The sequence below is a fragment of the Triplophysa dalaica genome, chromosome 14, assembly GCF_015846415.1.
Source record: "Triplophysa dalaica isolate WHDGS20190420 chromosome 14, ASM1584641v1, whole genome shotgun sequence".
Classification (NCBI taxonomy): Eukaryota; Metazoa; Chordata; class Actinopteri; order Cypriniformes; family Nemacheilidae; genus Triplophysa; species Triplophysa dalaica.
The window spans coordinates 9,126,963-9,153,915 of NC_079555.1; the positions used below are offsets into that span (position 1 = coordinate 9,126,963).

The 26,953-nt window shown below is 40.3% G+C and overlaps 1 protein-coding gene across 15 annotated transcripts in view; it reads left to right on the top strand.

Moving 5' to 3' along the window:
• Positions 1–242: 242 nt before the first annotated feature.
• Positions 243–26,953, top strand: part of mef2aa (myocyte enhancer factor 2aa) — a 77,013-nt gene continuing 50,302 nt past the window's right edge. For all 15 annotated transcript variants that reach the window (XM_056765688.1, XM_056765690.1, XM_056765691.1 and 12 more), the window contains exons 1-3: positions 243–403; positions 3,926–4,067; positions 24,915–25,139. In XM_056765688.1, the coding sequence (XP_056621666.1) occupies positions 25,086–25,139 (54 nt within the window). In that variant the 5' untranslated portion in view covers positions 243–403; positions 3,926–4,067; positions 24,915–25,085. The remainder of the gene's footprint in view (positions 404–3,925; positions 4,068–24,914; positions 25,140–26,953) is intronic.

Consider the following 26,953-nt stretch of genomic DNA (forward strand, 5'->3'; position numbering starts at 1 on the left):
CTCGATTTTCAAAGCAGATGACATCATGAAACAAGTTCTTTCCTCCTCAAGGATCGTCTTTATTTTTCACCAGTTTATACCTCACTTCTTGTTTTTTCCTCACATTTAAGTCGTAGTTCTCGAGTTTTTCGCATTTGTTTTCAAACTGGCGATGAGACACGAGTAGAGTAGGAGGAGGATGAGGAGGCGGTTGACTTGACTCTGTCTGCGTTCGTCATATTAGGGGAGGAGCTTGTGTTCTGACAAGAGCGACTGCTGCTTCTTCTGAGTTTGTCAGCCCAGCTCCCGAAAATAGAAGCCGTGTGTCAATGTGACTGAAAATACATTTATGTCACAGCGTATCCACGGGAGTCACTGATACACAGTATCTATATACAGCGAGGGGAACCGCGAAGAAAAAAAGGTGAGTCGCAAAAATAGCAACAATGTTACACAGCAGCGGAGTCTGGGAGAGTGAGGGGAGAAAGCGCGAGAGGGAGTCGCGGAGTGAGATTGGAGAATCGCGAATTAACGCTTAACAGTTCGTTTGGAGGTTAAACGTGTTTGTCATGTGTGTCTCGGTGGTCGGCAACATGATAGAAATGTCTGGTGTCGGGTCGTGAGCTTTGGAGTACAGGGGAGCTGTGTTTTTCGCTCGTGTAATTCTCTAAGCTGTGTTGAGCTCGCGCGGTTTTGGGTATAGTCCACTTTGACAGTTGGCGAATGTCTTTCGAAGTTCGTCGTCATCCTTTTAAATCGCGGTAATAAGGAAAAGACTAAACTGAAAGCAAGGAGCGTTACTAGAATACATATTTACCGTAAAGTTAGACATTTTCTGCGTATGAACTGTATAAACCCTTCGTTTTTGTTCATATTCAGGTATCAGGGGTAGAAAAGGGGCACCTGCTCAGCCTTCACAGGCAGAACTTCAGTCGGGTCTAAAGTTCTGTATCGGACGGGTAGTCCAGGCGCAGACATGCTCTTTTGAAGCTTGATGAATCTGGTTAAAGTTGCTATTAAATCTTTATTTTATGCAATGCGTTTTGCTCTGTAACTGAGCAATTTTATAGCATGGAAGGTCGTATACACGAATCGTTAAAAATATATAGTAGCCTACATCTGACTCTTCTGTATTTTATTACACTTTCAGTTAACAGGGTTATAATGTTTGCCAGCTTTCCAAAGCACGTCCGACCATTGTATTGTTTTTATTTTGGTGCCGCACCGCCACGTACGAATAACCTGGGTGAAGTTAGTGATGTTCAATGTTTTTATCTTAACTTGGAGTATCCTGGTGAGTTGGAAATATCCACTGGAAGTCATTCCAGAGACCTTTTTCCTTCTGAAATCTAGAGGGTGCTGGTCTCTTTCACAGCTTTGTGGAGTTGACACCAGCAGCCCGAAGTGTCATATTGGCGAAACGTCTGCATGGTTTATTGGAGTCCTTCATGCTGTATGATAGTGAAACGAATACAGTTTGAGACAGGTGTAAATTGATGCCATCAATTACTCTAACATGTTCATTTCACTTTAGATTTAATGTTATTAATGAAGTCATGCTTTCTAGTAACAAACTAGTGAGAGGTCTAGCTGTTGTGTGGTACATGGTTGTGACTCATTTACAAGGTCATTATTGCCATACGGTTATTTAATTAAATATAATTTCATTTATGATATATTGAGTTTGTTTTATCATTAAAAACAACAGGCACATTACCTTATGATTTTACTTTTGTACTTTATAGTTAAAACAACATTTTCCATTGACTTAATCAGTTTGGCACGTTATAATAATTCATAATTTGCTACAGTTTTTTTTTCTATTTTATTTGATAATCCTGTAACTTGATATTATAACTCTTTGTGAGACGCATTGGATAAAAGCGTCTGCTTAATGACTAAATGTAAATGTAATCGTGAGCTTCGGTATTGGTCTGAAGCAAACTGGCAGAAAAAAGCATTATCAAATTAGCTTGTGATTTTTAACAATACACTCACAACAATAAGTGTTTCATGGTAAATACAGCCCATTTTGTTGCATTATATGAACTCTTTGAAAGAGAAGCTGATTTTGAAATGCCCAATGAGGGAACAGCCTAATCATATACAGGCAAAGAGTGAAGTACTTGTGCCTGTAAGATTACACATGCCTCTGTAATGGCCCTGTACCCCGCCATTTAGTTATCAGTTAAGTGCCACAGACTCGCCATGTCTGTTCTCCTTTAAGGCGACAACATGACATATGTCATTTTGACCTTCACAAATTACACAACAATATGTGTAAAATACAAAATTTTCAGATGAATCATAATGTAAAAATATAAAAAAAACATTCAAAAATACGGCATGCTGTCTTGACCTGTTGTTCAAATGTCAAAGGCCGAATGGGGCTGTTTTCTTAAGATTGGTCATTGCTTGTGTCTGACAAGCTTTGTAATTACAAGCCACATGAGACAGACAATCAAGTCACGGTACATCATCATGAAAATGACCTCAGGAAGAACGTTTGTCTGTCCCACTAATTTGGCTTTTAAAAGGCTTACAAGCAGTGTAACTATAAGTGATAGTTTTACTTATTATACGTAACAAATTTATTCTTAAAAAATAAACAAAAGAATAAAAACAGTGGTTCTTTGTATATTTGTTTTGAATTTGTTTGACTGAAACATGTTTTTAATGTGTCTGAGCATGACAGTCAATGTAAACAAGAAGTAATATCACTATTAAACATCAATCTGCTTAATTATACAAGCAAAAGAGTGTTTGTGAAGGGCAAAGATTTATTCAGTGTTGTCAGAATCTATTTAGTTAACTTTTCTGATCCCTCTGCACTATGAAGCCTGCACTGAACGCTGTATGTAAAACACCTGTTTTTAATAGTTTGTTAACATTGAAATATATTTTTTCATTTGCACCTACGGTACAATATAAATATTATTTCAGTCCAAGGGCCAGCGCATTTCCCCCTTCTATGTAATTTCATTATAATTTAATAATCCCAAAGCATGGGTGGAAGGTCAGCGCTGAAAACATCACACTAAAACTAACCTTCTATTTACACACTTGACAATTAATTAGTGAGTAAAGGATTTGCTTTAACATTCTGGATGTTGCTGTTCACCTAACATTACAATATAGAATAGCATCTCGCTTTTCCATCCTGCTGTTTTCTGTTAAATAAAAATTATTATAAGACATGTCTTTATCAGTAAATATAAATCGCCAATTTTACGTGCAAGTAAAACTTTTCAGAATGCAGAATGATTCAAGTGCCATTGTCTATTTATAGATATATTTGATAATTCTGTATATCAAATATGTGATGCCATAAGATTTTTCATTTACATGTCAATTGCATTGACACTTCTGCCCCATTCGTCCTGATGTGCTGCTTTTTGAGGTGAATAAAGTTGCATTGACCTGTCTTGTGACCTTTGGCTTGAAGGTTCAGTAGTACGATCTGAAAGTGCAAATCAATTGTATATTCCTACCGAGGCCTGCTTCTCATTTCATACATATGCTTGTCTATAATACATCATGGGATTTTAGTTTACAGTGCATTGTCTCTTACGCAGACAATTTGTATTGTGTGCTATACACTGCATTTGTACCTCACTTTCAGTATGCATGCATCTTCCCATGGGCATCTGTCCATGCCTTCTGTGAAATAAAGTCAGCTATGGAGAAGTTGAGCTCCAGAGGTGGTGATTGGTGTTGTGCAGGGTGGGGGTTAGAGCGTCTCCCACTGTGCTGTTCATAGCACTCCAATCTCACAGCCTGCTCTCAGCTCCTTCCAGGAGAGAGTGAATAGAGAGAGTCTGGAGTGTGTGGGCGAGTCTGATCTGCAATTAACGCTGGTTGTCAGAAAGAGAAGGCTGGCGTTTACACCATGCTTCTGAATCACTGAGCGAAACACTTTTCCTTTTCTCCCTTCCCCCTTTTACAGGGCATTTTACCCAAGGAAGAGAAAGCACCAGGAAGATCCAAGTAGAAAGAAGTGTTGCAAGAAAAGGAAGAAATCATAAAATTGAGACTTGAGCTGGACATTTGGGGTCCAGGACTGAGGATTCTGCTGTATTGTTTGTCAGGTAAGCTCAGTTTCTTCTTTACCTGTAAAACCTAAGTGCCTACATTTAATGCACAATATGATATCTGTGGTAGAGCGCTTACCGGTTGTTTGTCCAAGTTAAGCATTAACAAGTTTTAGATTCTAATCTTCATTACAGTCCCCGTGTTTTAGTAATTGTTCACCCTGTAAGCTTCAGATAGCAAAGGATGCATTTTTTAGCCACAAATGTTAATTGGCTTGTGGAAGGTTAACCTTAGAAATTATATGTAGTTTTGGTCTCTGTAATTTCATGAAACATTTTTTATCATTCAGTTTAGATTATTTTTGGTACTGTACAAAAAATACAAAATCTGCTATAAGAAAGATATTGTTACGGCGTCCGCTTTTGCTGTCATTTTTTTGCTAAACAAATAACAAGTAAAACAAAATCGTTTACTAACTTCATTTAATGACACATTTGTGAAGACCGCACGGGAAACAGGCAGTTGTCAAGGGACGTCATTGACTCTACATTTGATGCGTCATGCTCATTACTGGTTTGAACGCTGCTGTTGTAGGCCCATTCCTTTTTCCCATAGTGTGAAGGCACTTTAGCAGTTCTGTTCGAAATATTTTTCAGATCAACTCTGCGGAATGTGCGCAGTGTCCATTAAATCACACTTACTTTTCTTTTTGTTCAACGGCTCTTTTTCACGCTTGCTCAGAGCAGCGTGATTCATTGTTTATTGGAACCCTATCATTGAGCTGGAGATTCCAGCATTCCCCCGTGAGACCTGGAGGCAGGATGCAGAATCTTGAGCCCAGTAGATAATGTTTGAGCCATAGTTTGCTTGTGTGGGCACCACAGGCCTTTTTCTCTCCTCTGGGAAAATCACTGAGGATTTTTTATTCAATAAAAGGCGTATAAACGGACTGCTTTTATCACCATAAAGGGCAGAGTTATGAATATGCATTCGCATGAATATATTCAGTTGATTTAGTCCGCACTGACTTGCCTCTCTATTATCTGTGGTTTTTGGATAGGCTCTCCAGTCCGACGGAATGTACGATGTCCCAGCGGGGTCATCCAGCAATTGGCCATAAGTAGCAGCTCAAAAACCAGAAACCTCTGGCTGCCTCCTTTCCCACTACTGCGCTACATTGCCACACGTTTGATTCTAAATAAGTTACTGAAGGATATGAGAAACATGTTAGGTAAACAGAAAAACCATCGTTTGAATCGTGTATCAAAATATTAGCTTCTCACACACACAGAGCTGTGCCTGTCACAAGCCGTAAATAGGTTTCCATAGCACTTGCCAAATAAAACCATCTATCAGGTTCTTAGGCTCCTCAGTTTTAACTTTATTAGGAAGCTCTTTAATATGTAGCGATGATGACTTTCTAACCATTGGCTTGCGGATTAAGTTGGCACAGGCCTCCGCACCACATGAAAATACTGCTCACTTTTTGACACATGGATAAGATTTCAAAGTTAATATTTGTTCAATCATATTTAAAGTGTAAATCCAGTATTTGTAAGTGGTTAAAGGGTGGGGGGAGGCAAACACACAATTATAATTAAAAAGAACATGTGGGATGGACTTTAACTGAAAATTATCTAGCTAGACGCATGTCAGCTGAATGTATTCTTGTTCTACTATTTGTAGCTACATAGAAAAGCCTTTGGAATAGTAAAGCATTGCTGTCCGTCTGGGCCATCTTAAAATGAAAATGCAGTATTGTAAGCATGCTAGGTGAAGTGAAGCCAAATACTCGTAAACACAAATTTTGTACTTCTGTTATCTTCTGTTGAGCTTTCCATTTGTGAATGTGCAACAAAAACATTATTTATTATGACAATGGCATATTAAACAATAATGACAGTCGGAAGTTAAATGTAGACTCAGTGTAGTCTCAGAGTGCCACACTGTATTACATTTCTATTCACAATGACAAAATTTAATGTATTAGGCATTTAAAAATAAAAAAATATGAGAGAGGGGGTTTATTATTATGATTTTCACAATATTAAACAAGGATGTTTCTCTGATGTGTCATAAACATAAAGCTCATTTTGTATTCCTGCTCTGGTACCCCCTAACATACAGTACATTATCTATGAATGTAACAGCATTCTTGATAGCAGTTGGCGTCTGGTGTGAATAATCATCCACATTACTGCTGCGTTGTGGGAAAGCCACGTCTGTGTTGTCTAAGGAAACCGCTTATGCTGACCTTTCAACTGCCCTGCCCTTGACTGTGACCTCTGGTGGTAAGCCACCCCACACGATCCACTCAGCACACGTGCTGCTGAGAAGAGCACAGCGGCTTAAAGATCGAGAGCCCATCTCCTTTGCCCTTCCTGAAGACGCGGTCATGTGTGAGTCCCTTGCTTCAGGTGCCCTTACCTCTCCTCTCTAGGCATCGTCTGGGTACACGGCATCACGAGTACGAGGCTGAAGCCAGAGCAGCAGGCCAAAGCTGCTAATCCTCTTTCCTCATACTGATCCTCTTCCTCTCTGCCTCCTCACCCTGCCACCACGCCTCTTAGGGTTAAGAGGGCAGATTAGGCATGAGTCCCATGTTACTCAACACTCGAGCAATACAAAAACCTTCAAGTGCTGAGCATTAATCCGGGTAGTCCGTGGAGGGTAATTTACCGTAGGTTATCTGTTTTTATGGGTCAGTGATTAGCCTTAACATAAGCACCATTATAAACTCTATTGAGTTCAGGTTTTACTCGAAGCACCACTGTGATCCATTTTTTATCTTTCATATCTGATGCCTTTTCATCAGAGTGCCTCTTTATAGTTAAGTTCAACTGGAAATTCTACATACATTTCATAATTATAGTATTGCGTAAAATAATTAGAATACTTTTACATGTTTTCTGAAAAACTCACTCCCATGTTCCTCTCGACAAGCATTTTCACAGATTTCATATTTAGGTCTTTTCTTTAAATAAAGCTACAGTAAAGTTTGCTCGTAGATTACAAGTCATATGGTTCGATTAATCATAATTTTTTATAATTTTACAGGATTGGGGTTATAAATGACCCTTTTTATTCAAAAAATGTGTGGGTAAACTATTGCTTTGTGGGATAGTTTTCTCAAGCACCCTAATGAGAGAGTGACTTCGAGGGAGTGGAAGAGTTCACATAGAAAAGAGGTTCAGGGTGCATGTCAGTGAGTGTGGCTTCTGAGGTGGGCTCGTGTGAACATGTGGTGGAAACGACTGATGCAGTCTGCAGCACCTGTGTTCCGCCAACCCCCCCCCACACTGTCTCTCATTACCTCTGCTCTGTGGGCATTTAAATGTTAGCTAAGACCACAGCTATGCTCTGCTGTGCATGCTCAGGATACAAACATTAAATGCTATCATCGGCACAAAGTATCATGTCTTAGTGCTGCCTGTATTGTTTTTTTAGCTCGCAGACATTCTAGCTTGTTGCTTTTTCTCTTATATCATAGTGGGTGGATTTTGAATGTGACGTTGTTTGTCACATTATTGCTTTGCATCATCACTGTGTTTGTTGTTCAGAGGAGTTAATCTTTGCATAATGGCTCGTCATCTGTCATGCGTGATGTTGTGGTTTTAATGCTAATCACACAGATCTCTTTATACTATAGTTTTTTTTTTGTAGAAATTGATTTAAATAAAGAGCAAATGGGGCTGTTTGTCTTCTGCTTCTCACACTTTAAACTCATCCACTGTGCAGGTTCTAACTTTCCACTGGACTCACAAGTTCACAACAGGTGCATACATTTGATACCTAAATGAAACATAACCGATAACTCAATAACATTTTCTTATCTGTGAAAGTGCATCCCCTGAGCAATAAAATTCATCTAGGGGTCTGGAATGCTTTCAGCATGTCTTTTAAAGAGGAACCGCCATTTTTTTCTGTCAAGACCAGCATTACTTCCTTCACAACACATGTTGGCAAAACACAAGCAAACAACGGAACAAACCAAAAATTATCATAGTATATGTATTGCGGTCACACTGTGGAACACATTGAGATTTTATCAGTTCTCTGGGTGAGCTGGTGAGCTCTCAGGTATCCTGAATTGCAAGTTTATATCACAGTGAGCAAAGGCATGTTTGGCAAATAAATCGTAAAGGCATAACCACCTACTTGTCTTGGGTGTGTCTCTTTTGTTTAACAAGACTTTCCCCTATTGCCAGAAGCATGATTCTCTCTTTCGACTCACTTGAACCTGACAGTAAGTAATTTAAGGTCCAGAGTAAAGAAACACTCCTCTTAATAAGGACTACAATTTACTATTTAAACTCAAAGTACCTTTTTTCATTGACCAACCTCTTTCCTTCACAATGACAAAGTAAGATAGACTAACGCTTTGTGTTATTAATAACTTCTGTGATTGATTAATGAATTAAATCTTACAAACAGAATAATAACAAACAGAATAACAAAAGAGGTGTAGGATATTTTTTAGAAAGCTTTCGGAGGCAGCATTTTAAAGTAGGAAGGCAAATGTTTTCTTTACTTCGTGTCTCCTGCCATTATGGTCAAACGGTGTCCCGGAAGTCAATACCTCATGAGGCAGCGAGGAAACAAGTCAGATGTCTAAGCTTTCGGACGCGGCCTAAATCAGTCGATCATAAATTAGCTCCTAATTGTTGTTGATTAAGTTAGAAACTTTGCTGCAGCAAGAAAAGGGGAAGATGTGCTCTTTAAACCGGATGAAGAGGAGCCTGTATAACATTTAGCATGTATATTTTTTATTAGTGGAGTTTAATGTTTTACACTCCTTTGCTTTTCTATTTTAGATTAGATTCTGAGCATCAGAGATTTGGAGATTGGCCCATTATATCATTGTAAAGACAGGCAGATCTGTTTGGAATACAAAATGCCAAATTACTGTCTTTTGTACAGTGATTCCTCCCTATAAGTCTAACCACATGTCCAAACTGGCTGTGAACCCTGCCGGTGTACTTTTGGCACACTGTCACAATTGACTGTAAGGGAATTTTAAATTACCCTAATCCCTTGAATTTGCAAAGCCGTAATTTCAGTAATAGATGACTCCAGTGATTTGTCAAGGCCACCTGGAATATTTTACATCTTTCTACTGTCTGTAACCCACTGATAGCAGGATGTCCATGTAAAAAGCCCCATCCTGGATTTAAATGGAGCTCTTTGTCTTAACTGCACTGAGAGGGAAATTGCCCATGCTCTTAGATCCATATTCAACATGACACTATTTCAATGGGGTCTTTCATTTTACTAGTGTTCAGCTGAAGAATTCAGCCATAGCTGCCTTCTTGATTTTTATTCTGTTGCAAGATGAATACACTCTTAAGAAAGAGCAGGCTGATATTTTTGTAACACATAAGGGCCACAGGATTCTATTTAGCTAGACAGGAAAGTTTAATTTAGCACAGTTTATTGTTGTACAATGAGATGTCCCATACTGTAACATTATTACAAAATATTAAGGATCCACCAACATTTTGGCAATGTAATTTTTGAAGCCAAACAGTTTGTTTAGCTTTTTCATGCTTTTAGTGACAGAGTACACTGGAGAGCTGACAGGAAAGCTTGAGGTGGAGGCAAAGGACCGTCGAGGCAGGAATGATAATATAATAGTACAGAAATGATAGTCATACAAAGATTTTTAAATAATATTCAAACAATGATTTATATAATAATGCAAACATATTATTTAAATACATGACAGAATACTAATCTCAAGAAATGAAAAATTTAAATTATATACTAGTAAAGAATTTGGGAATGAATCAGGCTTAATTTGACAGTCCAATTCTTTTCTGTCTACACACTGTGAGGTGCTTTCAGGTGCTTTGGACAATAAGGACAACCTTTGCTGAAGTAGTAATAGATTTTCATACAATTATTTTTTATCATAACAAAGTGTCCTGGATAGTTAAACATAGTCAATCTCTATAGAATTTGTACACGTTTTACAACATTTTGTATTTCTGTTGAACAACATTGATCTTGCAAACATGATCACACATCGATTAGATTAGGTCAGGTCAGCTTCTGTTCTGTCTATTTATCAATTGGCATGCCATGACAATACACCAATATTGTAAAAGAGCAGATAAACTCGGTAAGAAGAGAGAATGGCTTGAGGTTGTTCGGGGAACTGATACGAAGCAGTTGACCTCTGCCATGTAAGGAGAAAGTAGTGGCAGCCAGGACAGGGAGGTATCAGTTTTACAGGCATGACATGACATCACCCTCCTTCTGCTGTTGGCACTTTTCAGCAAGGGAAAACATGACGCTACTTCAGTAAAAGTCTGAGCAATTAAAACACAGTGAAGCACAGGACAATAAGGTGGACGTCTTTGTTTCCAGAATTTTTATGAACATAGTAAGTTGGTTAGTCTTGGCACCTCAGTTATAAATAGTTCACCCTGGTAACAGTTTTAAAGTACATACCATTCAATAAATAGTGAATAATTTAAATTATTTATCCTATACAGCAATGCGATTAAATGAAAAGGATGCTAGGAGCTTTACTTAGTGCTTCTGTTTCTAAGATTTTCTCCTGGAAATAAACGTAGAATGTTTTAAACAGTGTCACACACTGTGCTAAGACATACCAAATTATGAAAGTCTGTAGTCACAACTCAAACATTTCTGTTTTCAAGGACAAATTGTCTAAACTATGCCAGCCACATCAGTTTTATACCGTAGCGCAGTGTTTGTTTGTCGGCTTTTGCTTCATTTGTGTCCATTTGATATTTCTACTAAGGAATTTCAGGAGAAAATGAAGAAAGACTTAAAAGCTGCTTTCAAATAAGGCACATTGAAAAAGCGCTGTAGACATAAAATTGAATTTTAATTACACGTAATGAATCTGGGTTTTCCATTAAGACTCCAAAGCTGTGAAAGAGCAACCATTTATGAGCAATAAAATGTCCAATATATATATACTGTATATATAAAACTAGGTACACGAATTGATTTAAGCACAATTTCTCAAACTCTTTGCTCGTACTACACTCGTATGAGTAAGTGCTTAAATTCAGATTGTTGCCATTCTCTCTCTCTCTCTGCTGATCCAGATGAAATAGTACTCGGGGCCTGGTATCTCAGCTGCTCTGTGGCCATACTTGGCCAGTGTCTTTGACTCCCAGGTTCTTATCTCTCGCTCGGCCGCCCCCCTTCCCCTGTTCACTGATCGGCTGTCTGTCAGTGGCTTAGCTGCTAGCCTGTATCAGAGCACACATGGGAGGAGAGCTGCGCCGGCACTTACCCACCCAGTTAGGCCACAGGCTATCAAAGAACAGTTGGGCTGAAAAGATTCCTGGGTAGGCAAACAGCAGGGCCTCTCTTAGTCATGTCTGTTACAGTGTTGCACTTGATCGCTATATTCTGTTTGGTCAAACTCACTTCCATTGTTACTGCTTTTTTTGTGAGGCTCCTTAGCCACTGTTATTGAAGCAAAAATCAAAGAGCTGCAAGGAAAAGTGTTTGGTGAGCGATGTGGAACGTGATCGGTGGTCTAACCGCAATGCTCTTATACTGTATCCTGTGGACCTCAAGTAGCACATAAACACAGCAGGATGTAAATCCTGATGAGTTTGTCAGCGGCTCAACGGTATCTCTTTACTAAACTAATGTTTACAGTTTGTTTCTCTGCATATTTCAGAACTAATTATATGTTCAGATGGGGGCAATCGAAAGATTTGCCTTACCTAAAGAAATCATTATTTGTTATGCTTTACTAAATAATTTTGCTAACCATAAACCACACGAAGGCAGACAAGGGGTATCTGTGCACTACAAACATTAGTTCATTTTGCAGAGCTAAGAGAGTCTGCATTTAGAGTCCATTAGTTAAAGAGCGGTGTTCTCTGAAGAAGTGCCTACATTGTACGGTGCATTTCATAAACACCAATGCTGCTGCGAGGAGACGTTTATGTAAGAGGATATCTATATTTTAAAATTGTTTTCCTGCAGAATAGAGGACGTAGAAATCGTCACAGGATCTTGTTTGGATTTTCTCTTGAGCATGGAGGTTGCAGTGACATTCTTGACTGTCGTGGATCTCTATTTTCTCAAACCGTGTCTTATCACGCAGTCTTATACCATAAAAAAGTGTCTCTGTTTTGAAATATTGCTAAATGCATTCTTCCATTTTAGCCGAGCCCATGATGGAATGAAAGGAATAGTTTGACTTGTCAAATAAATGAAGGGTATTGACAGTCTTCTGAAATTTTAGGTGTGTAATCTGCATTTGTCCACAAGGGGCCCAGAGAGAGATATTGCTTATAGAATTCTATCATTTACGCAAAGTGAAGCATTTTATTCTGAATGACAACATTTGTTAGTGTGGCTGTATGTCTTTCAATTAATACCTTTTTTATCTGCTACTCTGTCCATGCTTATGTGCTTGGAGATTATTGTACATCAGTCTTTCTATGAAAAATCTCATCAGTTCAAAACCTTTTCCAGTTTATGAGTCATTGGCATCCATGCTGTCTGGATTGCATAAAGCTTTTACATAATGGAGTATTGTAGAACAGTGGGACTAAAAAGGATTGAAATGTCAAAGGGGAAGAGCAGAGTATCAAATATTTATTGTAAGCCATTTAAAGTTTTCCTGTAAAAAGCAAAAGTATCTCACAGGTCAGGCAGAGGTAGGCCTTCTGTGTCCACTCGTGACACTTGGAGCATAAAAGAAAGGGATTTTTTGATGTATTTGACTTCAGATTAGCTTAGTCATCAAAGATGGTGGTGCCATATAAAATATTTATTTTGTTATCTCAGGGTTTATACAAGTAGAGGATATTTATTTCTGATGCGTAAAAGAATTGAATGATGCTTTTGATACACAAAAAGGCTGTGGAGATAGCACTTCTGAAACAAAATACCTTAATAACTCAAGCCCATTTCACATTGAGTCTGAAATTTGCAATCCGATATTCCTGCAAATTTTAAAATAAATATTAACCAATATAAATAAATAAAACCTCACGTAGTGTCAATCACATTTACACACTGCCTCCGTTATTTCCGTCCGTCATAAAAAAATTAGGACCGGGTTGGATTTTCTGCATTTTTCAAGCGTTTTGAGTGGCCTTTTTTAACTGTAGAGACACCGTACAAATGAGAGCCAAATACGAAAAAACCCATACGAAAATTTCGGACTGTATGAGCAAAGACCTTTACTGTACATAAAAGCATCCTTTATAGACGTTAGAATTTCATTAATGATACTCATTCCCTCCGCATGGCGGTCGGGGACAGTGCCTTTGGACTGGCAGACCGGGGTGGTGGTCCCTCTTTTTAAGAAGGGGGATCGGAGGGTGTGCTCCAAATATCGGGGATCACACTTCTCAGCCTCCCCGGGAAAGTCTATGCCAGGGTACTGGAGAGGAGAATCCAGCCGATGGTAGAACCTCGGATTCAGGAGGAACAGTGTGGTTTTTGTCCCGGTCGTGGAACACTGGACCAGCTCTATACCCTCTCCAGAGTGTTGGAGGGTTCAGGGGAGTTTGCCCAACCAATCCACATGTGTTTTGTGGATTTGGAGAAGGCATTCGACTGTGTCCCTCACGGCATCTTGTGGAGGGTGCTCTTGGAGTATGGGACCCTTTGCTACGTGCTATCCGGTCCCTGTACGACCGGAGCAGGAGCTTGGTTCGCATTGCCGGCAGTAAGTCAGACTTGTTCCCTGTGGATGTTGGACTCCGGCAGGGCTGCCCTTTGTCGGCGGTTCTGTTCATAATTTTTATGGATAGAATTTCTAGACACAGCCAGGGGCCGGAGGGTGTCGGGTTTGGGGACCACACGATTTCATCTCTGGTCTTTGCGGATGATGTTGTCGTGCTGGCCCCATCAGACCAGGACCTTCAGCATGCACTGGGACGGTTTGCAGCCGAGTGTGAAGCGGCTGGGATGAGAATCAGCACCTCCAAATCCAAGGCCATGGTTCTCGGAAAAGGGTGTCTTGCCCACTTCAGGTTGGTAGAGAGTACCTGCCTCAAGTGGAGGAGTTCAAGTATCTGGGGGTCTTGTTCACGAGTGAGGGAAGGATGGAACGGGAGATTGACAGACGGATCAGTGCAGCTTCTGCAGTAATACGGTCGTTGTACCGGTCTGTCTTGGTGAAGAAGGTTTACCGGTGAATCTACGTTCCTACTCTCACCTATGGTCATGAGCTGTGGGTCATGACCGAAAGGACAAGATCCCGGATACAGGCGGCCGGAATGAGCTTTCTCCGCTGGGTGGCTGGGCGATCCCTTAGAGATAGGGTGAGAAGCTCGGTCACTCGGGAGGAGCTAAGAGTAGAGCCGCTGCTCCTCCACATCGAGAGGGGCCAGCTGAGGTGGCTCGGGCAACTTTTTCGGATGCCCCCCTGGACGCCTTCCCGCTGGAGGGACTATCTCTCCCGGCTGACCTGGGAACGCCTCGGTGTCCCCCTGGAAGAGCTGGAGGAAGTGTCTAGGGAGAGGGAAGTCTGGGCATCCCTGCTTAGACTGCTGCCCCCGCGACCCTGCCCAGGATGAAGCGGAAGAAGATGGATGGATGGATACTCATTCTCTCCCCCCCACAAAAAAAGAATGTGAAAATGTAAAAATGTTAAAGCTTTGGATTGAGATTTATATGCAGGTTGCAGTGAAAATATTGCAATACTTAAAAAAAATACGATAAGTTCATTTATAGACAATATATTGCAGGCAGCTGAAAAGGTTTGGACACATCGATTTGTCTGTGTAAAGGAGGTCATGTAATGTGTTTTTGTATGTGGATGCGAGTAGCGATGCATAAATGCACGCCATCTTTAATATACCCATTCACCACTGTTCCCTCAGGAGGAAAATATCTATTCATCTCCTCTGTTTATCATATGTGTATTGAGATCTGTGCAACATCAAAAGGCTGCCATGCCAGTTAACACAGCTCGCAGGGTGGCTCTGGGCAAAAAAAGTTGGGGATGGGCTAACACTTCTCAGTGCTTTAGTTGGATTAGTTATCTCTGGCGATGAGTCTCTTTCTCTCTCTACTGATGGACAGCCATGCAAAGAGAGCCAAGAACACATGCCATTACTTCAGACAACAGGCCAAGAAGAATGCTTTCATGCAAACATCTAGAGATCACACTAAGTGTAAGCATGTATAAAACTGTTATCTTGTACATCTGTGAGTTTATGAGTGTGAGAAAAAAGGAAGTTCAAAAATCGTGATTAATAAATAGCTTTTAGCATGCATGTTGGATTTAGTGACCAACTTGTAAAAAAATTAATGACTTAAAGAGATACTCTTTTCTAAAAACGGGAAACTCTTATCATCATTTGGTCACTCTCAAGTTTTTCCAAACTTGAATTTTTTTTTATGGAACACAAATAAAGATAATTTACAGAATGTCGAATATCACACAGTTCTGGGCACCTTAGGGACTAGCATAATAGTTTTTTCCCTCACAATGGAAGTCAATAGTGCCCCAGAACTGTTTGGTTAGAAACATTCTTCCATATATCATTTTTTGTGTTCAGAAGAACAACAAACTTTATACATGTTCGGAACAACTTTAGGGTTGACAAATGACAAATAAAATTTTATGGGTGAACCGTCCCGTTATGTGGATGTGTCTGTATTTGTTGATGTGAAAAGCCCTAATAGCAACCAGTAAACCCCTATAGTAAGTAACATGTTCCAGAAAAAGTGCAGTTAGAGTGGTGTTTATTATGGTCACTAAAAAACTAGTCTTGAAGAGTGAAAAGACTAAAACCCAAAGCTGACTTTTACGTCAAGACACTCTGTCGTACATTGACATACTGTCATAATGAATTTAGTGATGACATTATTTTAGACTCGCAGTCCTTTTTTATTTGTGCTTTGACGGAGATGTTGAGTGAGCTGGTGCGATCTCTACTGTGGATATGATGTCAAAGATGATCACCCATCAGTCACAGACTGATATTTTGTTCATGAGTTTAGCTAGGCTGAAGTTTCTTGATGGAAGTACTCGGTCAAAAATGGTTCTTATATTGCATTGTGAAGCACCCTTTTAAGTGTGTTATATTAATCGATAATATCATAGACAACATATTTGACCCTCTCAATTCTTACTGGGTAAATCAAGATCCATCCTGCATTTCCAACTTAATATTTTTGTCTCATAATAGAAGCATCAGTTTGTTGCAAATGCCATTTCTGGTTCAAGATTGTCATTAAGATAGATAAGGTTAACTCTTCTTACTTGTTCCCAACTTGTTACCGAAAGTTGACCAATATAGTTAAATGTTTTTCCATGACAATGTGCTTCAATTCTTTAATTGTTCAGTTGATACCCGTTCAAAGGCATTTGTGTTAAGCTGATGGCAAAGAGTTCCATCACTTTTATGAGAGACACCGAAATCCCAGATTAGCCACAATTAACACGAACAAATGTTCCCCCACCCAGCACAGTGGTCTCCCCACATGAAATGGATCTAACTGTTCGAAGAGGGTCATCGCTTTATCCTTGAGAAACTGAGAATCCATTCATCGGCTCGGCTTGGAAACCTGACTGACGCAAATGGATCACTGGGAATATGAGTGTCCCAGCAGTAATTATGTTACAACGCTGCTACCGCACACGACCAGAGGGTTGGGGGTGGGTGGCGGTGAAGAGAATAGTGATACTTCTCTTGTTTCATTACAAGTTTTTTCTTTTGTCCTTTTTCAATGCCTGTCATATTCACACACACAAATCATGTACAAGCAGTACATACTTTACATCAGTCATGACATTTATGTGCTGAAGAGTGAAATTCACTGTTGTCACATCGCACCTAACAACATCCAGTCAAAAGATACTTTTAAGTGAGGCCGGTTGCAATTTAATTTCTTGAAGTTTTTCTCATTACTTTATATCTTTACAAATCTTTCTTGTCGTTTTGATTTTGCCCCCAAAACATTTGGTGAGGATTGAAAGAACATGATGTAATGAATGATGAAGAAATAGACAGTAGTGGGAACAAGAGCCATATTGAAGTTTCCTCCATGGCTTTTTCTGCACGGCCCCCAAGGCATCTTCTCTAGTCAAAGTCACCTTGTGTAGTCCGCCCCCTCTCCCAGCTCTCGACCTTGCTTGATTGATTGTGGGCACGTCTAATGTGTTCTTGACATTCTCTTACATGTAATATATATTTTATTACTTTTAAAAACTGATGTCTTGATAGACTTATAGTTTCTCGCTGTCTTTGAACTGGGAGCTTTTCCGATCATCCCATGTCATTATCTCTAACATACAAGCCCTTAAGAAATCGGGCTGATCCTGGGAGAGTTTAGATGTGGTGATCGCATTTTGGAGGTGAGAAGTGGCTTTTTTCTTCCTCACCTCCCTGTCGCTGACATCAGGCACTATCAGTATAGTTGTGCGCAAACACTACGGAAGATTGTCTCGACTGGCATTGATCTGGTCGGGGAATATAGCACGGTCAGAGGAGAGTTGTTGAACGGAGCTGGCAATCATTAGCAGAGATGAACCACCCAGTGACTGCCTGCTCAGCAGTATCATAGAGCTACCCATCAAACAAACAATATACGATTATCCATATCAGACAAACACACACCTAAACCCATACTTCTGATAGCTTCTTACATATTCATCTGATTCAAAGATAGTGAGACAGATCGGACTGATCAGAAGAGGAAATATACTCTAAACATTGGAAGGGAAACAGTCCATACTGCAGTGTATTGAATGGCGTAAGGTTGATATGTGACATGATATGCTAGGGAATGTTATTGTTACAGCCTTTGTGTTTTATTTCACTGCGCTTCAAGTTTCTTAGAACAGCACTTCCATGTCCAAATAAAGCTTTGAAAATACAGAAATACTCACATCCCATGCACAGCAATTTTGCACTACAGCGATGCATGTAAATTGTGTCTTCTTTTTAAAGAATATTCATCAAGTCGGTTTTAAGAAACGAAACTTGGTTATTTTTAATCACATCCTTCCTTTTTTGTTACGCAATGCTAATGTTTCCTGATCAAAGCATTACATCAGTTCTCCGAATGACAGCACGATGAGTTTTACTTTAGTAACATGGTTGTCAGTCTTTGACTTAAATATTCAGTGCCAACATGGCTTTCTGGTTTTTACTGTCTGCTGACAAATCTTGAAAACTTTCCGATTAATCCCGTTGTCGCTAAATTAGTTATATTTCTCTGAAGCAGTATACATTTTTATTTTAAATCATTCAGTTTTTCTCCTGAAGCATCATCCACACTGCCAGACCTATTCTTTTATTCTGTTCTCTTATTATATTTTGCATAATGAAATGCTGTAATGTTAAAAACCTCTAGTTCATGGCTGCGTAAATTCCTCATATTTCAGTCTAGCCTCCAGGGCTCTTTTTTTGTTGACATGTACATATGTACCATTTTCCTGAAAGAGTGCTCATATCCTGATCATCTCAGTTTATGAGTAATGTGTTTGGAACTAATTTGTCCTGCCGCGTAACATCACCTTAAGCCATGTTTTAAAAAGGAAGTTAACATAGTGTAAAAAGTTCGTTACGAACGAATGCGTGCAAGCCTTTGTGCGCGGTTCCATCTGTACTGGCATGTGCTCCCTCTCAGAGCCTCATTTTCACTCATTTCTTCATGCACACCCCTTTGCTAGATCTTATTAATTATATCTCATTAGTTGCCTTGGAAACAGAGGTGAGGGAATGAAAAGTGGAGAGAGGAATCTGAGAGACTTAACAAGGCAAAGAATGAGAAGATGAGAGCCGGAGAGAGAATTTAAAAGAAAAAGAACAAAAAAAGAAAGGAAGAATGCGTCTAAAGTGTTAGCCGGGAGAGAGGAAAGTAGTGTTGTCAGATTAGCATCTGGAGACATCAACAGCAGTTGAGCTGCCGGGCCTGGACTCTTTACCCTGGGCTGCTGGAGAGCAAGATAAGCACACACTCACAAAAGCAACCGGGTAGCTGCAGACACCAGCACACCTCCTCCCCATCCAGACCAGGGCCGCCACATCTGCAGGTACACATCCACCCATAAGAGCCCAAGAACAATAGCCATGGCTGTCCTCCCTCCCCTTTTCCCCTTTGTTTTCAACGCTTTTTAAAAAATGAACCTTAAAGTCCTCCCACCAGCCGTCTACTGCAACACCACATTTACTGGAGGCAAATTAGCCCCTTTGTCTTCGTGAAACAATGAATGTTTGCTGTCTGGTCGTTGTTGGTTCTTTTACAAAGTTCTACACATTCTGCAGTTTACGTCTACTGTAAATCTGTCCGTTTAACAGCTTTGTCCTTCTTTGGTGCGATATGGAATGGTGATTCATAGTTATGTAAGCTGGGAAGATTTGAGCTCCTTATCAGCGGAGGCCAAAAAAAGTAAAGCCCAGTGCTACTTGTTTAAAAAAAAAAGCAGAAAGATTGGAAAGAGTAGAAAGGGAGTGAGAGGCCAAAAGAGCGCCTGTGAAACGGCACTTGTTGTTGAAATAATAAGCATTGGTGGGAGAATACACAGGAGATGATGTACTTGTGCTGTTGTTTAGTCTCCAACATACTGGAAGATCAGAGCAGACGCTTGTCCCAGTGGCTCCTCCCCCTTCTCTCTCTTTCTCTCTCGCTTGCCATTTCCCACCCTGTCTAGATTTGTCTCATGTTTATTGGTCATCTGAAGGGGTCTGAAAAACAGGAAGTCAAGGAGCAGGATGTAGGGAGTGCGCTCTGCCCATAGCTTGTTCTGGTACGCTGAACCGTCAGGGAGACTGTGGACAGGAAACAATGCGCTCATGGTGCTGCTGTAAATTCTGGACACTACTGTATGTAAAATGTTTAAATTAATAAACAATTTTCACAATCACTGTTTCACTTTATACCTAAAAATCTGGGAAAGCAACAGCTATTTATTAATTTTATCTATAAGAAACTGATTTAATTCAGCTGTGTTTGTCACCTTAGTCAAATATAAATAAGCACAATTCACAGCAACAATGCTTTTCAAACCAGCCTGTTTATAAATGAATGCCAGATGTAGTGACAACGCAACACTGGCCTGATAAGTCTGAAGTCAACCGGCCCATAATTCTTTGCAACACTGGCATGGGGCCATTAGATCGTATTTATGGTTGAATTTATTTATTTGATGAGACACTTTATAATGTAGAGTACCTTTAACATTTAGTATAATCCATGTACTTTTTATATGCCCCTTACGTTCTAAACATGTTTTCAATACAGTTTTTATAAGTCAAAGGATTACAGGACCACTCTCCAAAATGATAGGTTTGTGTAAAAATGAGGTAGTAAAGGTTTGGCAGGCATGTCGTGTGTGCATGTGTGGTAATTACAGTGGGAATAGGGCATGTTTTATTGAGTGTGAAAAGGCCTGACCCCAGTACCAGCCCTCCCACTCTCACACTGGCATGTTCCAAAGGGAGAGAGAGAGAGAGGCATACTTACTAACACAAGACCCGTTTTTTCTCACACCCTCACACCCACTCACATATACACACACGCATTTACATTTATATATACCGCTCACCGTGGGATTATCTCACAATTCTTCTGAGTAGTGCGAAGGACATGGGAGTTAACATGTTTATAAGACAAGGGGGTGTCAGAATGTCAGGTGGGGCCTCTCATCTTCAGCTGCGTGCGATAAATGCATGTTTCATATATTACACTGGAAACCAAACCTACATTACAGAACACCAGCAAATGTTTTTTTACTGATCTACATTGTTGTGGTTTCTGTATTTGGCCCTGTGTTTGCACCTGTGTACAGAACGACCTGTACTGCAGGGTCATGGTCATCACAGCGAGCACATGCACATGTCTCACTAGAGATCGGCTTGGTTTGCACATTCTGTGGGTCATGTACTCCTATTGATTTTCATGTCAGGGCCCAGCAGCCTGTCCTATAGAGACATATTCCCTGCTTATCGATCACACTGACTACAGATGTTTGGTAATGACCTTTCAAAATTGCTGGACTGGTTTAAAGATAAAGATATACAGTACTGTTGACCAGGTGCACTGCATCAATGGCCTTGAGTGTATAACATTACTTATTTTACTAAGGAACTGCAAATGGTTTGTTATTATTGCATAATTCGTTTTTTTTTTGTAAATTAGACTGTTGCCATAAATTACGACAACTGTTAGTTATATTATATTTCACTTCAATTTATATTATCTCCCGGTAATTTTCTGGGTTAATAGTGTGCAGTGAAAGAGAGTGTAATTCAAGAGAGCTGATGTAATCAATGGTGGTCATGAACTGCTGGCTCTGCTGCCTATGCCCTGGAGCACTGAAGTGAACCAACAGGCTTTTATTGGATCTCACCCACAGCCAACAAGCCCCACTGCCATCCACCCTACTTTTCTACATGAAACCCCAGCCTATGAGGGTTTTCTCTGTCACTTTTGAGTTTCTGAATTGCCACACTTTACCCAGTCACAACATTTTATGGAGCAAAAGATTTTGAATTAATGTTTACAAAATTCATATCATACACTGCTCAGCAATAGCATTCTGATGTGTTATTGCTTGTTCTCACAGAAATTGTCAAGCTCACATTCCTTGCGTCCATTGTTGAACATTTTAGGCAGACAGTGCTTATCTTATATTTGAGTTTTTACTCATTTTGATTTTTACTTAGTTTTGGTCAAAAAATAAAAAAGAGATGATGGAATAAGCACCCGCTTAGTTATTTATCTAGGAACATTTGAAAACTCTATTCATTGTGGTACTCATGCTCATGATGCAAGCCTACTGCCAAGAGATTCTACATCATGTTCGGACTAAAACTGCAATTGGATGTTATACTGTAATTGTTTGCCATGGACAGGTGTAAGGTTGCGCTTTTATTTTGCATGTTGTAATTTGCATTCCTCGCACAAATTATAATTTTACTGTTACAGCTATATGTATATCATCATTGGCATTATGACTGTCCGCTTTAAATGATCATGAGGGTACTGAACTTCCATTCACTGATCTGTAAAGACCATCCTTCATACAACTAGAATGTATAGGGCTGGTTGGACATTTGAGTACTCTTCAGGCTGATATACACTACATGGCTTTTGCCCCAATTTGCAGTCATACACACAAAATGCCTTTGTAGATAGTGATTTAGCTAAAAATTGCAAAGCAAAATGTATTTTTTCTCTCATTTTAAAATTTTACTTTAGAGAGTGTACATGACGAATGTGTGAATGATTTAAATGTCTGGTAGTGTGAGACACTTAGTCATTTACAGAATGATGCCGTTTTTCTATGTAATGGTGTACAAAGTCAACAAGTGTATCTAAGAATTTTAAATGTTTTGTAATGTATTCCAGGCATCAAACGTACACATGTCAGTTTATGGTAAAAAAGAAATCGAGGCACTCTTTCTCTATGATATAATCAGATTCTCCTCTCAGTACAGCAAGACAATAAGAAAACAGGTTGTTTGTTGTAAACTACTGTATAATGGACCAGACATCAACCAGGTCAAGAGAAACGTATAAATCTTTAGCGTAGTTTCCGACAAATAATTTTCTTCAATTAGTCATATAAAAAAACGTGGTGCATGCTGCAGTATATCAACATTTCTTTATGTAGGCGCCCAAGACACTCAAAGTTCTCTGAGGAAGTGTAGTTTATGCCTGATGGCTTTTCAAGCTCTGTCAAAGCAAAGGATCATAGACGTGAGATAAACCAGGCCATGTGACACAGGGCCAAATGACATCCTTCCACATCTCTCTCCATACATGACACTAGCACTGCGCAAGGTTGCCAGATCTTCTCAGTAAACACAAATAGACAAAACCAGCTAAACTCACCATTTGCACGGTAATAGAGTGCCGTTTTGGCCTGCGTGTGTGCTGTAGGACTCAGCTTGTCTATGTCTGTTAACTTGACAGAAATGTCATGACACAATGCATTATGCTTCCAGACCTGCAGTCTCTCTGACGGCCATGACAGCTCACAAATAGGATTTAGAGCAACAAGACTGGATACGTGTAATTATGTTGTGCTATGTTTGGATAAGCAGAACAACATTGTTATGTGCATACAAGCACAAGATAAGGCCCTCCTCTTCAACCATGACCATTTTCAATCAAGGATCTTGGAAGCTTTAGATGGTTAGTCCAAACGTTTTCGCTGCAGTTTGAGTGATTAAAAGGCAAACAAGGAAGAAATCGGTAGGTTTTTATCCCCCATTTTGCAATTGTTCATCCGTGGTAAAAAGAATGTTTTAAGACAGTATGTGTGGGCTTTTAAGAAATCAGTATTCGGTCAGATTTTAGAGTGCATTTGCAAGGGTTAATTAATTACTAATTATCATAAATAAATATTGTCTTTGTTCATCCAGATTTTTCAGATCTCCGCATACTTTCCCCCGTGCAAATTATTCTGTAAAACTCAAAACTCTGGTTAAAGCAGATGTGTTTGAAACATATTTCCGACAGGGTTCGTATATGCCCAGCGCTCAAAATAGGCGTTATGCACATGTCGTGAGTGTGAACACTGAAGGAAGAGCTCATTGTTTTTCCTTCCTGCTGGGGGATATGGTGACTGAGAAAGAACAGTGTCACTCTCACAGGCCTAGCGTGATGCGGTATAGGGAAATGTCTCGTTTTGCCTGCCTGTTGTAAGAGTTTCCTACTGCGGACAGACAGCGTGAGTTCACTGCTAATAGAGACCTGCAGACACCTTAATACTTGTTTCTGTTCAGCCAGTAATTATAGCATTTATTTCCTGCGGGTCACTTGCCTCCATCCTGGTCATCAACTTCCACATCTGGTGCAAGTCGTTGTCTTTTTGCTGGCATCGTATGGCTACAAAGCGTGTCGCACTTTCCCGTTCTCTAGAGGAGAGAGTTTCTGCTCTCCCTCAGCGTGTCTCAGATGTGAGATGTGGTTGCATAGGCATTTTCTATTTACGTGTTCATCTGTGTCCATGCTGGATGGAGATGATGAATGCTTCCTCTGAGAGGTAGCTGGCTCTTTGTGGGCAGGTTAGCAAGGGGAGATGGGGACAGAAAAGAGAGAGGTGGCGATTCGCGGGCTCCCTGGAGGCAAACTGTGCTCTGAACCCACTTGGCTTGGCTTCCACGCTCTTTCTCACGTGTGAATTGCCTCATCTGGCCCAGAGGATTTAAACTAATGTCAGCCCGATACTGGGTGCACTCTTAATCATCTTAGGAGCAAGAGCTGGCAGCAGCCGGGGTTATGAGTGGAAGAATAAGGCCTGCTTACTGTCTCCTGAGACACAGTGCAGAGGCAGGGTGTATGTGCTTGTGTCCTAGGTTGTGTCAGAAATGCAGACAGAGAGATATGTGGGAAGAATGGAAATGAGTAAAGAAAACAGGACCAAATGACCGAGAGACATTATGCACCGCATGCATTCTGAAACTAGACAGATGACTTTATGACCTGCTTATTGGTGTTATATCAACTTATCTACTAAATCCTGCTTGCCATCAAGCCTGAAGTCAGCAGTAACCTTCAAGTATCTGGGGGTTTTCTTTTTTGAAGTATTAGTTCTGTGTTTTTGTTAACGATTGTTAAAGTGTGTGAATTCGTAATATGTAATGTTTTGTTTTGTGGCATTCTTGTCCTTTTTTGTTTTCAATAAAATCGAGTAAATGTGTAAGATGTTTTTATGTTTTGAGTCTGATAATAAATGTCACAAATATGAGAGGGCTGATCTCCAGCTGTTGAAGAGAAGCAGGTAGGAAGATAAGAAATCATTGTGGGTCTCAGTTTTCTATCCTTCCTGCATGTATCATGCAGAGGAACACGGCACATTGGGCCGCTTTCATCTGCATCAGACCTCCTTGAGTTTTCATGTTCGTAACATCTGTCTTTTGGTTCTCTCTCTCTCCCTCTCTCTCCCTCTCCCTCTCTCTCTCTCTCTCTCTCTCTCTCCACAGAACGTGGTTTGGACACCTCAAGAGAAAGATTCCGAAAGAACGAAACAGAGTGAGAGAGAAAGACTTGAGAAGAATAAGTGGAGTACAATGTGCTAGGGGAGTGAAGGGAGGCAAACTCAGTGTTTTTCTGATATTCTCGTGGTGTCAGAGAGACCAAACAGGACGGCAAGGATGGGACGGAAGAAGATCCAGATCACAAGGATAATGGACGAAAGGAACCGGCAGGTCAGTAGCTCCTCTCCCCGTCTTTTTCTTTTCTCCACATTGCTGTGGCTGCCTTCAGGGTAACTAATGGGCTGTGTCTCAGAAACCTTTGTAATGCCTAATTTAACCACATTTTCAAGCATTTTATTTACTTCTGGAATGTTTGAACTTCAGTGTTGAAGTGTTGCTCATAAATGTAGTCTGGGAAGGCAGTTCACTAGGTTTCGATACACAGTCATAATATCTTTTATAAGCTAATTTGACACAGAGTAAAAAATCTGCACCTCAATAAAGTGCAACATTGTTTTTTTGAAATGTGTTGTTATGAGCTTTTATGGTGTTTTTTGTATGTAGCTCAAAATAATAGTTGTTGTATTAAGGAAGAAATATTTGCATTGCGATAAATTCTAAATGGAATATAATATAAACGTCTTCGTGATGGCAAATGCAACAGGCCTAAAAGACCATTTGATTATTGCTTGGTCCATCTGTTCGTTAGCTAAACATGTTGTCCCAGCATTCCTGGACATATGCACAGAAAGAGCCATAAAAAGGGACCGGGACACATTTCCAGCCATATTTACAGACGCGGCTCCCTCACACCACCTAGCAATTTTCCTCCGGAGAAGCTGTTGTGGCAGCCAGAGCTGGTGAAAGCCAGTCAGTGTGGCAGCAACATGGAGCGGGGTGACCAGGGTGAAGTGGGGTGACTGTGGCCTCTCCCTTTTCCATCTCTCTGTACACTGGTGGGCTTGTGCTGGGGCCTGATGGGGGCCCTTGCTCTCTGCGGTTGCAGCTGCTTGGTAGTAATTAGGAGCAGCCACTGCACCACGGCACCCTCTCATTACAGGGAGGGACAGCGGGACACAAGGTGCCCAGTCTCTCTCACTCACACCCTTTCTATGTGTCTCTCGCTCTATATCCCTCGCCTCTCCCCAGAAAAGTGCCAATGCTTTGGCCAGCGACAGAGACGGACTGGAATTCACCCTTGTCTACACACGCTAAATATAAATAACACAACACAGCCCAGTCTAGTCGCTTTATATGTCATAGACATTTCTTCTTTTTACTGTACCCAATATGAAGTTAATACATGTATGAAATAAATGTGTGGCTCATACAGTTCCGTTTGAGAGTACATGACATTCATAATATCTGTCTTATAGGAAAAGTCACTACATTTTCCATGTTTTAAAATTTGGTAATGAAAAGAGAATGCGTCTGTCCGTGACTCTCTTGCTAGACTAGATGCACCCATTCACACTCGCTCAAAATATCATTTGCACTGTCTCTTTGGTGAAATAACTTTCTTGCCATGCTCACGGAAAGCTAATTGAGGTTTTGCTCACTCTCCTGAGGGTGATAACATAACAGCCCATGCCCTCCTCCCCCTTTGCCCCCAGCTCTCCTCCCACCTCTCTGACAGTTACTGTGGAGGTAGCAGTTCAGCCGAGTGAGAAACTCGAATTTACAGGACAGGCCAATTATCAGCATAACACCAGGTCCTGGGTGGGATCCAAATAGAAAGGCAGGCAAAGAGAAGACGTCTACTGGAAACATCAGAATCTGCACTATCTGGCCCAGCCTACGACATCAGCAAAAAGAGAAAAAAGAAAGTATGAGAGAAGGAATTAGGAAAAAAACAAAAAAGCTATACTGTGAAATTACTTTGCGAGCGGCTGATCTAAAGCAGGGGTCGGTAACCTTTTTTAACGAAAGACCCGTTATTCTAGTTTTGTTTAATTCATTTTTTCAAAAGACCCAGTTCAAAACTACTATTATATATATAACATCTTTCAATGACTTCAATACTAATAACTTGATTTATGTCCAGA